Here is a 16,728-nt window from a genome sequence, read left to right on the forward strand (position 1 = left end):
GGAAGGACTGTCAGTGCCACGCTGCAAGAATGTGTCACATTGCGTGTGTGCTTATGTGACCATCCATAGAACACAATCTGCCACACCACGTAGAGATGCACCAGTGACCTGTCATAGGAAAATAATTTAGGACAATCAAATTCCCTTTCAAGACAATATAGCTTGAGAACAATTTAGAGAATAAAATAGCTGCTGCAGATTAATCTGGAAGAACATAACAAAGAAAGAGGAGGAGGGGCATGAGGAAGCATGTGTTCACTGAAGTTACGGGATTATAGAAACCAGGAGTAGGAATCCACGTTCAGTTTACTTTTATACATATCCCCAAAAGGGCACGGTAACAAACACATAATAGGTGCTCAGATATGTCATAGGAAGTAACATGCAAATGATTAGAAAGAGGGAACCCATAAGGGGGGGGGGGTAAGTTTGGAGGGGGAAAGATGAGATTCTATTAGAAATATGTTGAGTTTGAGGTTCCAGTGATCGCTCCCCACTGAGATGTCTAGCAAACAGTTGGTGAAGTGGGTCTGTGGTCCAGAGGAGAGAACAAGAGTTGGTGGAAGGGCCCAGAAAGCCACAGACAAGGTGAAGCTTTGACAGGATGAGGCTGTCGAGAAGGAGCAGGTAGCGGAAGACCAATGACTCATACACAAGCAAAATAACGTGTGCTTGATTCTGTAGGCTCAGAGTCTGAACACCTGGATTTAACATCTGTAATACTGGTTTCACTACTTACTAACTGTGTGTTTTCTTAGGCTTAGCTACTTAATCTCTCTGTACCTCGGTGTCCTGTTATGACATTGTTACAATAATAAAACCTACTCCATAGAGTTATGGATTAAATGATATAATGCCTGCAAAGTACTTGGGACAGAGCTTAGCACATAGGAAGCAGTCAATGCATACTAATTTTTTAAAAAATTTAATTTTTTATTTGAGAGAGAGAGAGAATGAGTAGTGGGGAAGGGCAAAGGGAGAGAGAGAGAGAAGTAGACCCCCTGCTGAGCAGGGAGCCCAACTCAAGACTCCATCCCAGGACCCCAGGATCATGACCTGAGCACAAGGCAGATGGTTCACAGACTGAGCCACCCAGGTGCCCATCAGGGCATACTAATTTTAATAACTATTGTTGTTTTTTTAACATCTGATGTTTAGGAATGAGCACAGGAAGAGCCAGAGAATAATACTCAGCATAAAGGCCTTAGAAACCCTTATAAAACAGTCCTGATAAATGTTCAGAGGAAAAAATTGTCTCCTTTCCAAAGTGGTTCGAGGACAATCTCTCTTAGGTGAGACACAGTTACAGTTATAGGCATTGCCAAGTTGCCATACATCAGAGCTGCTGATTTTGTTAATAAAAAGGGGTGACACGGTGAGTTGTATTTTCCATATACACACACACATATACATACACACACACACACACACACACACATATACATACATACATACTATACTCAAATTTGAAAAATGCTGGATTAAACAAACTTAAATAGATGAATAGATGTTTCCTTTAATTCATCTGCTAACATGAGCCATGGCTTGCTAAGGAGAGGCTATCGAGAGCATCATTTTCCAGCCTCTTGTAAGTTTTTTAGGGATCATTCTGCTAGTGCTATGTGTGGAACACAACTTCTCAACGCTAGTCAAAGAAGAATCTCTTGAGAAATTTCTTAAGAAAAAAAATACATATCATTAGGGCACCTGGATGGCGCAATAAATTGAACATCCAACTCTTGGTTTTGGCTCAGGTCTTGATCTCAGAGTGGTGAGATCAAGCCCCGCTTTGGGCTTAAGGTTCAGTGCGGAGTCTGCTTAAAACCTTCTCTCCCTTTCCCTCTATCCTTCCCTCCCATGAGCATGCACTCTCTTTCTAAAATAAATTTTAAAATCTTTTAAAAAATTTTTAAAAGAATAAATTTTACTGGATCCACCTCTACAGATTCTGATTAGAAAGTCTGGGCTGGTATTAAGGAATCTGTATTTTTTAAAGTTCCATGGTGTGGCCTTGTCTACAGGCAACTGGGAAGAGGAATTTTGCTCTTCCCATAATCCATAATCCCTCTCTTTCCTTCCAATCTGTTCTAAGAAAAAATGGCTCCCACAAAAAAAAGGTAGCAAAAAAAAAAAAAGTGGGTGTTAGGAGGTGTTATTCTGCCACCAAGGAGATGAGGTAATAGAATATCAACATTCAAAAATACTTTCACTGAGGTGGCTTTGAAAAGTATGGATCCTAGGCACTCAAGGAAATCTAGAATTTGCTATAAAAATCTGGGAGTTTTCCCCATGATCATTGACACTGGCTCAAGCCACTGTTTAGACCCCCAAAATAAGGAATATCCAATAACATATCTGGGTAAATTAATGAGGACAAAGATTCTTCAAACAAACACAGCTTTATGATTACCTATGTACCTGTTATGCTTTCAAAAGCCTTTAGATAATTGATGAAAGCTCATGATTTGATATCAGAAAAATAAAATTATGGAAACGTAGTTGTATGCTCTACATGTAAAGAAATTTGAATTATCATTCCATGGGATTAGTGGTAATCTAACAGATTTCCAGGAATTTCCAACAGAACTTTGAAACAAAGTCAGATTCAAATGTTTTGTTTTGTTTTTTTAACTTGCCTAGAACTCATATCTAACACAGTGGGAACAATTGTATTCTCTGTGGGCCTATTTCAAATTGAATCTAAGAACAGTCTCCTTACCTGAGATTTACCTGGAAACCAATCAGACCTGAGAATACACAACCTAAGAGATGTATTGTTAAATCTAACCTTGGGGCGCCTGGGTGGCTCAGTGGGTTAAAGCCTCTGCCTTTGGCTCGGGTCATGATCCCAGGGTCCTGGGATCGAGCCCCACATCGGGCTCTCTGCTCAGCGGGGAGCCTGCTTCCTCCTCTCTCTCTGCCTGCCTCTCTGCCTACTTGTGATCTCTGCCTGTCAAATAAATAAATAAAATCTTTAAAAAAAAAAAAAATCTAACCTAAGAGAGATTGTCCTAGAACCATTTTGGAAAGGAGATAATTTTTTCCTGTGAACATTGATTGCATCAAGGAACAATTCAGCAAAGAGTGAATGGCTTACTCTATTTCTACTTTTACAGCCAGCTTTAAAATTTTATGGGAAAAATAAAAGAAGATAAAAGCCTGGATCACTTCCACGCTTCTCTCTATGCACTAAAGCAACTGTTCATTTTATATGTCCGGCAGGATGGGTTTTGGTTGTGGTCAGTCCTGGCCTTTTCCAACACCCCTGGCACCGAGGGGATGGGAGTGAGGGTGAATTAGTCTATGAAAGGCAGCCTGCACTACAATTCTCCAGACTGGGGGGGAAAAAACCTAAAAAGATAAAACCACTAAATGCAACACATGGTCCTAGATTAGCTCCGACAAAGAATACTATTGGGACAATTGATTAAACTTGAAAGGAGTTTGTAAATTCAATGCTAGTGTCAACGATAATTTCTTGTTTTTGATCCTGATATCATGAGTCTCTAACGAATGTCCTTGTTTGATGGGTTACGTGATGGGCACCATGTTCAAAACTTAATATAAATGGTTCCAGGAAAAATCAGCAAAAATGCCCTTTGTGTTCTTGCAGCTTTTCTGAAGCTTGAAGTTATTCTGAAACTAGCAAAACTAAAATTGGCACTAATGAGTTAACATTTATTTTGTTGTTTGTGTTAGTTTATTGTTGATTGTCTCAGGTTCTCTGATTGTCTCAGGTTCTCTGAGTAAACTATCCACTCATCTGAAAACAGTTTTACTTCTTTTCCCATTCCTGTGCCTCCTATTGTTCTTCCCTTTTAAATTGTACTGGCTAATCCCTCTAGGACGATGTTCAACAGTAGTGGTAGAGATAGTAAGATCGGTAGACGCAGTAAGCATTCTTGACTCTTTCCTAATCTTAGTGGAAGTGTCTCTAGTATTTCCTCATTATGTACAATGCTGATTTTAGGACGGAGGTATTCTGTTTAGGAAATATGCTTTGAATCTTATTTTCTTGAGTGTTTTTATCAGGAAGTTTTGTCAAAAGCTTTTTTTTTTTTTTTTCTACAGGGGATAATCACATACTTACTCCTCTTACATCTACTGATTTGCTGTTTATGTTATTAGATTTCCTAATACGAATCATCCTTGCATTCATGAAATAAACCTAATAAACCTCACTTGGTCATGGTATATTTTCTTAATGTGGTGTTGGATATTGTTTTCAAATACTTAACCCATATTTTTTGCATTGACATTGGATGATTGCTTGCAAAAGTATTTACATATTAGAGTCATGTTCCTCCGCTGTTCTTAGCAGAGCAATCTCCATGAGAGGGAGCTTGGTGACAACAGAAAGGTTATTGGAGGGGCCCCTGGGTGTCTCAGTTGGTTAAGCCTCTGCCTTTGGCTCAGGTCATGATCCTGGGGTCCTGGGATCGAGCCCCACATTGGGTTCCCTGCTCAGTGGGAAGCTTGCTTTTCCCTCTCCTTCTGCTGCTCCCTGTGCTTGTGCTCTCTCTCTGTTAAACAAATAAATAAATAAAATTTTTCTTAAAAAGAAAGGTTGTGGGAGGTGGGGCAATGGAGAGATGGAGAGACCCTTCTCCGGAATCCCACAGACCTTTTGAAGTTTGCTGCCCCCCTCCGCTGACTGACTTTGTGACCTTGAAAAAGTTTATCCTTCTCTTCTACCTTCTATTCTCTCATCTGTCGGATGGCGAACCCACCCCCAATAAATGAGGTGAGGACGACATGATGTCTGTGAAAACTTCAGCACGATGTCTGGTGCAGTGGCAGCCCACATAAGCACTGAGATATTTTATTATAAGTAAGTATTTTTCTCCTGCTGCTTCTCACGTTATAAAGAAAGTGGCGCTGGGATATATGAGAAGAGATACCGTAGTTTCCTCAGGAGGCATTTAGGGTCCTGGTTTCAATGGTCCCCAGCATTTTGCTGTGATTGCCGAGCACAGAAGAGATTGAACTAGATGAGTATGTTTTGTCTGCTTTTCCAGTTACCCTGTTCTACACTAGAGCTCTGTATGTGAATAGTTAAGACTTGAGGAGTGCCAAGCGGGGACAGGAGGGAGGACAGTGAAAGGAGTGGAAAAACAAGATACAATTTCTTCAGCCCTTACCCCATGCCAAGAACTACTTTAGCTATATCAGCAGTAAAATCGGTGAGGAAAGTTGAGAAGTAGCATCAAGATCTCAAAACCTGAGAGAAGCATCTTGAAAGGAGAGTAGGTAGGAGCACCGTTTCCCTGTCTAAGAGTTGAGATTAGCTTCTGTTCTTTTCTTCTCACTCACAGCCTCTCAGAGTAGAGGGGAATGGAGAGACACATTCTCTCTTGGCTCCTTTATCTCTCAGTGTTCCACCCCTCAGGAAACCACCTGGTCCAACGCAGCGGTCCTGCTCCTAAGACTCCTGAGTGCGAACGAGGTTAGGACAGACCTAATTTATGGTTGTGTTTATTCTACAACTCTTCCTTACTGACACATTTATTTTACAATGCTTGGTGTGGATAGCAGAAATGAAAATGCTGTCTACTACTCTCAGATTGGTGGAGTGCTCCCACAAGGTGTTGCGGGAGTGCCAGGGGAGAAGAGGTTGGCCTAAAGGCGTTTGTGCTGAACCTAGAAAGTTGAAGCTGAGTGGAATGGCAAGTCTTGTGGGAAACAGCATAGAACGGGGATTTAAAAAAGAGGCTCCAGACTGACACAGGCCTAGATACATATAGATATAGATAGATATAGATATAGATATAGATATAGATATAGATATATTAAGACCTTTTATTTTTTTAATAATTTTTTTTTTATTTGACAGACAGAGATCACAAGTAGGCAGAGAGGCAGGCAGAGAGGGCAGGGGGGGGAGGTGGGGGTGGGAAGCAGGCTCCCTACTGAGCAGAGAGACTGATATGGGACTCGATCCCAGGACCCTGAGATCATGACCTGAGCTGAAGGCAGAGGCTTAACCCACTGAGCCACCCAGGTGCCCAAGACCTTTTATTTTTTTTTAAAGATTTTATTCATTTGTCATAGAGAGAGAGCACAAGCAGGGGGAGCAGCAGGCAGAGGGAGAAGCAAGCTCCTTGCAGAAGAAGAAGCCCAATGCAGGACTCTATCCCAGGACCTTGAGATCACTACCTGGACCCAAGCTGAAGGCAGGTGCTTAACCAGCTGAGCCACCCAGGCATCCCTCTAGGTCTATATATTTTGTCTCTGTTTCTTTCTTGCTAATAACCTTGAACAAGTTCCTTACATTTTTCCGAACTTTAATTGTATTGTCTGCAAAATAAGGGAAAAGTACCTAATATACATGTGTGTTTGTGGCAAAGATTAAAAGAGATAATGTAAGTGAAACCCTTAGCACTTGGGTTGTGAATCCTCAAACGTAATGGCTATTATTATCATTATCTGGTCTTCAGAGGTGTTCCTTAGCTCTTGCCTCTGTCCATAGTCCTTTCCTCAGACCTAGAGCTTCTTTTTTTTAACAAATTACTGAGATATAATTCCTATACCATACAATTCATCCACTTAAAGTATAGACTTCAATGGTTTTTTAAATGTATTCGCAGAATGTTCCACAATCTAATTTTAGAACATTTCCATTAACCCCCAAAAGAAACCTCATAGCCATTAGCAGTCACTTCCTATCCCTCCCCGACCTTTCCCCCAGAGCCAGCCCCAGGCAACCACCAGTCTACTTTCTGTCTCTATAGACTTGCATATTCTGAACATTCTATACAAATAGAATCATATAAGATGTGGTCTTTTGTGACTGGATTTTTTCACTCAGCATAATATTTTCAAGGTTTGTCTGTGTTGGAGCATCCTTTCCTTTTTACTGCCAAGTAATATCCCATTATACAGATCTATCACATTTCATTTATCCGTTCCCCTGTTGGAGGACATATGGGTTGTTTCTGCTTTTTGTCTCTTATGAATAATAGTGATATAGACATTGGTATGCAAGTCATATGTGAATATATGTTTTCATTTCTTTTGGGTATACACTTACAAGTAGAATTGTTGGAACTTATAGCAGCTCCATGTTTAACCATTTGAGGAACTGCCACATTATTTTCCAAAGTGACATTTTGTTTTTTCAGAAGCTCCTTGCACATATCCTGTCCAACACTTGTTGTTATCTGTCTTTTCATTAAAGCCACCCCCGTGGGTGGAAAGTGGTATCCCATTGTGGTATTGACATGTTTTTCCCTAATGATTAATGATGTTCAGCATCTTTTCATCTGCGTAGTTGCTATTTGTATATCTTTTCTGGAGAAATTCAGATCCTGTGACCATTTTGAATTTTAAGAATCCTTTGACATTCCAGATTGCGGGTCCCTTATCAGATGTATGATTTGCAAATATTTTCTACCATTCTGTGGGTTGTCTTTTCCCTTTCTTGATGGCATTATTTGTGGCACAAAGTTTTTCAAGCTGCTTTTTAATATAACTTTGGAAGACTATGTTTCAGCATTTATCTCCTAAGAAAATGTTCAAGCTGATGGACTCTCCATGGGAGACTTGGTCTTGTACTTCCCTGATAATCATGAGGCCCTCATCATGTAAAAACCCTCAACTTTTAATGCTTCTGCCCAGGTCATTGATCTATGTGGGCATTGTCTCATCACCTTTCCTCTATGAACTCTGTTGAAAGGAGGAGCACTTCTTCTAGTCAAGGCCAATCCTCCAGCTGGGTTCTTGACACAGTCCTCACTCTCTCTCCCACAACTTTGCTCACCACTTCATCTCCCTCCCTTCTAGATCTTTACCATTTTCCTCTTTATCTTCTCTCAACAGATGAGCCAATTTAACTTGTTCCTTCTTATTTTGAGAAAAAGCAAAGCTTCTCATGATCTGACCCTCCAAATTTCCACCTCTAGCCATGATCTCTACCCTGCACTTTGCCTGGATGCTTTACTGACATATTCCATCAACACATCCAAAATTGAATTGCCTTCCTCACTCTACATCTGCTTCACTTCCAGTATTTCCATTCTTAGATAATGGAATCATCATCTATCAGCTACCAAAATCACACCGTACTCTCCCCATACCTTTCTTCCAGTACCAATAAATCATCTTGAGTTATCTTGTGCTGATAATATATCTATATCTATCTCTATGCCTATGCCTATTTCTAGATCTATATGTATATCACAGTCTGAACCTTGTTATCTTAAACAAATGCCCTACTTTAGTTTCTTAATGTCTCTTCCTAGAAATATTGCATAGACCTCTAACTTGTCTTTCTGCCTCTAGTTCTTAAAATCCATCCTCCTTAATATACCAAGAATAATTTAAACAAAACCCAATACTCTTTCAGCATCTTAACGGTAGCTGAGGGCTGTTACCTTACAAGATAACATGCATTACTGACTTTTAATAACTCTTTTATTTGTCCTAAGCCTTAGGTCTCTTATCTGTGAAATGGGAATGATAATACTTAGTCTTAGAGCCACTGTGAAAATTAGATGAGAAGTATTTGGCATAGTAGGTGCACAATAAATTGGATCCCTTGCATGACGGTGGGACCACATCACCTCCTGGGGCACCTCTGAGTCTGGAGAGAAAACTGGACTCGTGAGAGTTGAGAAAGACATGACTTAAAGTCAAGACCTCCTTGGGGAGCTTTTAAGAACAAAGACATTGGTTTTCTTCTCTATAATATGAGATTTTGTAAAAGTTACAAGAAATAGTAAGGACTAAGTACCTAACAGGATGGTTGGTAAAGCATGGGATGAAAAATAGAAATAAGAAACAATAAAACCCAAGCTGAGACAACTATATTGAGAAACTGACTGTTCTGTCTAAATATTGGCCATGCTTGTTTGCTGGCATCTATTTTTTTAAATCTGTAACAATTCTACCCAAAGGTGTGTGTGTGTGTGTGTGTGTGTGTGTGTGTGTGTGTGTGTGTGTTTTAAGGATTTTATTTATTTATTTGAGAAAGACTGAGAGTGAGAGAGAGAGAGAAAGTGCATGAGCAGGGGGAGGGGCAGAGGGAGAAGGAGAAACAGACTCACTGCTGAACAGGGAACCTGATGGCGGCTCTATCCCAGGACCCTGAGATCATGACCTGAGCTGAAGGCAGACACCTAACCAACTGACCAACTGAGCCACCCAGGCGCCCTCTCTCATCCCCCCACTGCCCAAGTGTGCTGTTGCTGGTGATGGGGTTTAAATCTGTCATTCTAAAGGGTAGCCTGCAGTGGGATTAGAAGATGATCCAGGATGTCTGTTTTTCAAATACAACAGCCACTCATGTTCCCCATATGTTAGCTCTGTTGACCTTCTGTTTTCAAAGGTCGCCTTGGCTTCCCAGTCATGGTACTTTTCTTTTCTCACCGAGTACAGGCCGGCATCGATCCCAGTTTCTCTTCTGAGATTCAGCAGAAGTTCCTGATGGAGGAAGGCAATACCCAGAGACAGGAGCCCGAGCAGGAGGGAGCTGACACAGTGTCTACCGGTAAGAACTCTCACTGTGAACGCATTGGCGGAGATTGTCGATAAATATTCACCAGTACCTACTCTTCATCATACCTACTGGGAATGATCTGGCATTTTCCAGCATAAATTCAAGAATCCAGCAAGCACGAGAAAAATCTCTGGGGGCTGGCAATCCTTGCCTAGAGCTTCAGCCCTGTGCTTACTTACCTCACTGAAGACATGTTGAGGTCTGTTTAGACCAGAGGTTAGAATGACAAGCGGGCCAAAGCAGCTGGTGTGGAGAGGTCTTTTTCAGTGACTCCTTGGTCATTCAAAAATTAAAGCCCACACAGAAAAGGCTGACATGGGATGCACAGAGAAAGGCGTCCCGTCTTTTAGGCTCTCTTAGAGGAGCAGCGGATTTTCTGCCTCCTTCCAGGAGGACAGAGATGCCACAGAGCCATTCCCAAGCACAGGGCTGACAGTGGCCATTGAAATCTTTGTAATGTATTCTCCCACATTCAAAACAGAATGAAGGGACTCACAAAATGTCTATTTTCCTCATTATTTTTGGTTCTGCCTCAGATGATCAAGTCATGGGCCGGGACAGGGAAGGGGCTACTGAGGGATATGCTGGGGACCGGGTGTCAGTTAACCTCACTAGTGTTTCCCTACCATGAGCTGATTATGTCTTCACTGCCAAGTCCTCTTCTGTGAAGGGAGGGTGATTTCATGTTAGATTTAATTTTTCATTGACTCATTCTGCTAAGTTCTAGACATAGGAGGTAAAATAGAAAGTTTCTGTATCAGTATAGGTTCTCCAAAGAAGCACAATCTCTCTCTGTATATATACACATATATACATATATATGGGTGGGGTGGGGGGAGATTGATGGATTGATTTTACAGAATTGTCGCCTACCGTTGTGAAGCTTAGCAGGTCTGAGGTCTGTAGGGCTGGTCACAGGCTAGAAATCCAGGCAGCGTTTCTATGCTACAGCCTCGAGGAGAATTTCTTCTTCTTTGGGAAACCCCAATCTTTGCTCTTAAATTCTCTATGATTGTATGAGACCTAATCACGTTATAGAGGGCAATCGCTTTACTCAAAGTCTACCGATTTAAATGTTAATCATAGCCAACAAACAAACAAACAAACAAACAAAAAACCTTCATAGTGATATCTAGACTGGTGTTTGACCAAACAACCTGGCACCATAGCCTAGCAAAGCTGGTGCAAAATTAACCATCACTGCCTTCTTACTTGACCAAGGCCAGGGATAAATTTGGGAAAAGCGTTCTGGAAAGTGTGTTTCCTGAACTATTGCTGCTTATTAAGAAAGAATGTATATGACGCATGCAAAAAGCCACAAGTAGTGTCCTGAGATTGAAAGCAGCCCTCCCTCCAGGCAGGGGGGTAGGAAATGGTAAGCTACCCACTAGGAAAATAACCTGACCTACCAAATGGTTTGTTTTCTGCTTATTTGCTTAATGTGAAGCTGAGGGTTCTGGATTTATTTTATCCTAATGTCTTGATGGAGTCACTGAGGAATTCTTACACACTGAGGTGATGAGATTAGATTTTCAGTATTCAATACCAGTTCATGCTGTTCTCAATAAATACATTATGTGTCTACCGTGTCTGAAATACTATGGGAAGCCCAGGGCGTATAATGGTGACACACGTGGAGGAGTCCCTGATTTCAAAGCTTAGGATTCTAGTGGGGACCTGGGGGAAAAAAAGGACAAATGAAATAATTATGAATTTTAGTTGAGTGCTCTTGAGACTGGAGGCTTGATTTGGAAGCTTACAATGCCAATTTCTGCCTACACCTGTCCCACTGGGCCATCACGTTCCTGCCCTAAGTGCAAACTTCAAATACTGAGTAATCCCTCAACAATAGCCCCATAACCTCATCCCTTCTCCTGTCCAAATACACAGGGTCTTGGATTTGATACTTTCTCTCTTTCTGAACTGTGGATCTTAGCTTTCCCTTAGACTCTCCCATCTTCCACTGCCTTGGGTGAGCCTTGCCAACCACACACCCACTGTCTCTCTAGCTTCAGGTCCAATGAAATCATATATTCCCTATGCCCTGGGCTTGCTCCTGGGCTCCTTCTCTAGGAGTGAAGTTAAGAATACCAGGTGATCAATGAAGGCAAAGGGAGTGGAGAAAAGAGATCTATTGACAGACGTTTAAGAGGTAAAAATGATATGGTTTGGCAATGGATTAGTAATAGGGGTTGGGGAAACAAGACTGAAGATACTTTCCAGACTGGGGGGATTGGATGACTGAATGTAAGGGGTGACTTTTTATTTAATTATGAACTATAAAAAGGAGGAGGGTTGAGGGATGTACGTGGAATAAGGATGTGATGATTTGGGCACACCAGGTCCGCTGTGCCCAAGGGACTCCCTGTAAAGGTATACAGTATGTGATCACCACCTTCCTTCCTGTGTACCCCTCAACACTCGTCTTTCTTGTACTAAGGACTGTGACAGCTGGAATAGAAAAATAGAGGTTGGTATTTCCAATAGAATCAAAGCATTCGACTATTTACAGAGTCATAGAGAATTTAACATGAAATGCTAATAGCTCATTAGAACTGAAACTTTCTTTTGAGAACTAATTATCAGTGAGTTATTAATTAGGGGTGATGTTGCTCTCCATCCAAATGGCTCCTTCAAAATTGACTGTGTAAGGAGTTTTCCACCTGGATAGTCACTTCGATGAATTTCACGAGCCAGATGGGATGGGGGACAAAACTAGCTTGTGTAATAGGAAAACAATAAGCCACATCAGGGTTTGTCTTGATGACATTGCCTATCAATGTTAATGGACAAGAGGAATGGGGAGCACTTAGGTGATTTCCCCCCACCAACACTCCTGCTGTTGGGGATCCTCAAACTTTATCCGGGCTTTTTTGTAGAGGAAACAGAGGGAGAGCTACTGTTCTGCCAGCAGGCTTGGGATAGGGAGAGAGAAATGTCCCCTTTGAAAGTATCTACATTTGCCTTCTTTTTTTTTTTTTTTTTAAGATTTTATTTATTTATTTGACAGAGAGAGACAGAGATCACAAGCAGGCAGAGAGGCAGGCAGAGAGAGTGGGGGAGCAGGCTCCCTGCTGAGCAGAGAGCCCGATGCAGGGCTCGATCCCAGGACCCTGAGATCATGACCTGAGCCGAAGGCAGCGGTTTAACCCACTGAGCCACCCAGGTGCCCCTACATTTGCCTTCTTGACTGGCAAATTCATTTCAATGTATGTAAGTTTTCCCTTGTACTGTACTGGGTTGATAAGACTTTTATAAAATGAACTGTAATATTGGTTATTAGAGGTACAGTATATTCATCGACTCATGCTCAAGTTCTGGAGATTCTTATGTCAATCTTATAAATACAAGACCAATATCAGGAATCAACCTCTTGAACAATCAGAGAAAGACCTTTTAAATAGAGTTTCTTTTGGTTCCTGTTTGAGAAAGAGCAAATGAATACCATCTTCTTTAGGCATAACTGCAACTCATATACACTTGGTTCTTGGCAAAAGCCAGAAATTCAAATGACTCTAGAAGAACCGTATTAGTCATAAACATGGCTATCTGTATCTCAGAACTGAATGCCTCAAACAACCGCATAGAACTTCCTGAGTACTGACACTAAATCTCTAGACAGCGTTGAGTTCTAAACACAAATGTTTTTGTTAGCTCTCTTAACACCTCCCCCTGAAAGAAACAGCACAATTATCCCCATAATGTGAAACATTACAAAAAAAAACAAGCAAGTAGCCCCAAGGCCCCGGTGACACGACTGGTTCCCTGGAATAGTAAATCATTGAATTTCCAGTCCAACACTTGGCCCAACAGCCCAAAGGTACCTATTCTGTGCTTATTTCTGTGAGCTTCTTATGATCTGTAACTATGGAATCATCCTAACATGAGGAAAAGAAAGGCAGTCAGGAGTGAGCAGAGCGATTCAGTGTCTTGACTGAGCCTTTAGTGAATATGCAACTGCGCAGCCTTGACTTGGATTGACAGCTTTGCTTAACATATGAGGAAATAGAATCCTATGGCTTTACTGGAGTCTTCAAACTCTGTGGCTGGAGTTCATCTTTCTCTTTCATCCCAGCCCCGTATAATCAGTGTCCACTTCCTACACAGCCGCCGGCTCTTCCTGTATTTGTCCAGCAAGGAGGAGCCAGTGCAAGTTTAGAGCAAGGAAATGACCTAATTAAAATGGCATTAGACATGAAATTTAAAATTTAAAGCCCTACTCTTCCCCTCCCCCCATATCTGGCCCCAACTCCCCCATGTCGTCTCTCACACTTGCATCCGTGTGTGATGCCCTGCTTCTCTAGTCCGCCTGGGCTTCTTTGTTAACACTCTCTCTTCTGTCTAGAAGGGACCTTTCTCCATAGAAAGATCACATGTGTTGTCTTCCTTGATAGACTCACTGGGCAGAGATAAACCCTTCCCTGAACCCACTTGTATCACTTTTTTACAGTATGTTTTATTGTATGTTACCATGTTACAGTTCCCAGCTTGGCAGTAAACTCCTTATCTAGAGCCACATAATAAATGATTTGTTTTAGCTCTATCTTCCACTCATCCAGGCATATCATGTGGAACACGGTAGATGCTTAGTAAATTTGCCTTTGTGTTTAACATTCCTCATGTGCTGAATCCTGGCTGCTGCTCTGAGTTGGCAGAAGTCTCTAGAGCAGCGAGGTCTGTCTGGATCCAACACATCAATCTGAGCCCTTATCCCTGTCCAACAGGCTCCAAAGAATTATGCTATATCCTGTCCTATCATATTATATAGCATACCGTAGCCTAGCATGTCATGAGGGAATTTGAAGTCAAGGAATGAGATAACTGGTGAAATGGTGAGAGTCAGATGAAAGGGAGCACAAAGGGGAGAGGAAGACAGGCTAAGCTCCCTGCATTATGCTGGAGCAGCATTCATGGGGTACTGCTGTTCTCTGTGATGGCAGATAAGCTACAAAGAAAACCCAAGGCTGCCATGCAGGAAAAGTCGACCAATTCAGGCTCTTTGAGTGATTAGAAAAATGGGCCTGATAAACACTGCTGGGATAGGTTAATCTAAAGTCTCTCTCTCTCTCTTTCTCTCTCTCTGTCTCTCTCACACACACATACACACACATGCACACACATACCCCCAGCGTCCTTTTCCTGCCTGATTCCAGTACAAACTCACAGACAAGGTTGGGAACAGGGGTGAAAGAGAACATCTGATGCAGAAACTAATCAGATGGTCCACGTGTATTTAGATTACTCTCATAATCAGAGAAGCAATCTTAATAGTTTGAACATAAAGCCGTACACAGGGATAAATTCCTACCCTAGCTTTGGTTAATTTTATGGCATGAATTTGAAGAGCCAATGTGTTGTGTATACTTCATATATTTAAAAACATATTTGAGAACACAGAGTAAAGTCCAAATATCCAGTAAGGTTATTGGAATAAAAATACATTAAAGATGTAAAAAAAAAAAAGTAGTAGGAAACAAAATCTTTATTTCCATGATACAATCATTTAATGACTTGGAGCTTCCTGGCAACCAGGATACAAAGGGAAACATGGGTTTACATAGTTCTCCTTAACGACGAATGCAAATCCACTGTGAAAATAGATGAAATACCTTTTCTAAGAAATGAAAGAACATCGACTTTTTAAGAGAGAGAAATGTATCCTAGTACTAAATTCTAAAATGAGTTTATGGTGGGGAACTCGACTTACATAGGATAGTACAAACGAAAGGCTTGACGTCATTGACAACAGTTCCACAAGAGACGGTAAGTCGGGTTGGAAAGTTCTGTTTTGGTAAGGACTTTATGCTGAGTGAAATACACCAGACACAGAAAGAAAAAACCTGCATTATCTCACTTATATGTGGAATCTACAAAGAGTTGATTACAGAGAAGCAGAGAGCAGAAAGGAGATAACCAGAGACAGGGAGATGAGGAACATGGGGAGATGTTGGTCAAAGAGTACGGAGTTAAAGTATAAATAAGTCATGAGATCTAAGGTGTAGCAGGCTGACTATAGTTAATAATATTGTATTGAATATTGGACAGTTGATAAAGGGGTAGATTTCCGGTGTTCTTACCCCCTCACAAATAAGGTAGCTATGTGAGAAGATGTGTTTGTTAGTTTGCCTGTAGTAATCCTTTCACTATCTGTATGACCATCAAGTAATCATGTTATATACCTTAAATATAGAGCACTTTTATTTTTTTATTCTTTTATTTTTAAAGATTTTATTTATTTATTTGAGAGTAAGAGAGTTGAGAGAGAACATGAGAGGGGAGAAGGTCAGAGGGAGAAGGAAACTTCCCATGGAGCTGGGAGCAGATGTGGGACTCGATCCCGAGACTCCGGGATCATGACCTGAGCCGAAGGCAGTCGTTTAACCAACTGAGCCACCCAGGCGCCCCTAGAGCACTTTTATTTTTAAAAAAGGAAAAAACCCTATACTTTCAAATGCTCCCTGTATGCTAGCTGTCTCCTATCAAAAGCATGATGCCCTTATCACATTCATTCATTAAAATACGAGTTGGGTGTTATTAGTCTCATTTTTCCAGGAAAGAAATTTGTTTCTCCATAAAAGTAAATAATACATTCCAACAGGGCTGAGTCAGGGTTTAAACCCAGGTCTGTCTGACTCCCAAATCAGTGATCTTTCCACTGCACTCTACAAATAAAAACGTCTTGGTTCTTTATATAGGCATGTTATTAAAGAGAACATCAGTACAAATAATTGGACTGGGGTTGAGGATGGCCCAAGTTAATAGCTACAAACATGTGTTAAGCTATCACTACAGAGAGATGAAGAGATGGACAGATTCAGGACACGAGTTAATCAAGTCCAACTGGTCTTTGTTAATGAGAGGGTACCATAGCAAAATTAAGTCCAAATGGAATGATCCATGAGTAACTTATAATATAACTTTGTGCAACATTTCTCCTTTCCCTATGTGAGGGGAGGATATAGCAAAGTAAGATCGGGTATGGTAACCACTACAGATCCTAGAGAAGGGGGTAGTTTACAACCCAGTATCCTAGTGGACAATAGGAAATGGCAGGGAGAGAGTGTGGTGTGGCTCTGGCCTGGGATTAAAGAGGGGACTTTGTTGTAAAGAACCTAGGAAATGGAAAAAGTGAAAGGAAAGAGCTCTTTTTCTTTTTTTTTTTTCTCTTTAAATATCATCATAACTAAAAAGAAATTCTGGTAATAATACTTATTACATAATAACAAGTGTTA

General features: G+C 41.1%; 1 protein-coding gene across 8 annotated transcripts in view; it reads left to right on the forward strand.

Moving 5' to 3' along the window:
• PHLDB2 (pleckstrin homology like domain family B member 2) overlaps nucleotides 1-16,728 on the forward strand; it is a 217,749-nt gene that overhangs the window by 93,569 nt on the left and 107,452 nt on the right. For all 8 annotated transcript variants that reach the window (XM_080801637.1, XM_080801638.1, XM_080801639.1 and 5 more), the window contains exon 2: nucleotides 9,376-9,487. In XM_080801637.1, the coding sequence (XP_080657763.1) occupies nucleotides 9,424-9,487 (64 nt within the window). In that variant the 5' untranslated portion in view covers nucleotides 9,376-9,423. The remainder of the gene's footprint in view (nucleotides 1-9,375; nucleotides 9,488-16,728) is intronic.

The sequence above is a fragment of the Martes martes genome (genome assembly GCF_963455335.1).
Source record: "Martes martes genome assembly, chromosome: 1".
Lineage (NCBI taxonomy): Eukaryota > Metazoa > Chordata > Mammalia > Carnivora > Mustelidae > Martes > Martes martes.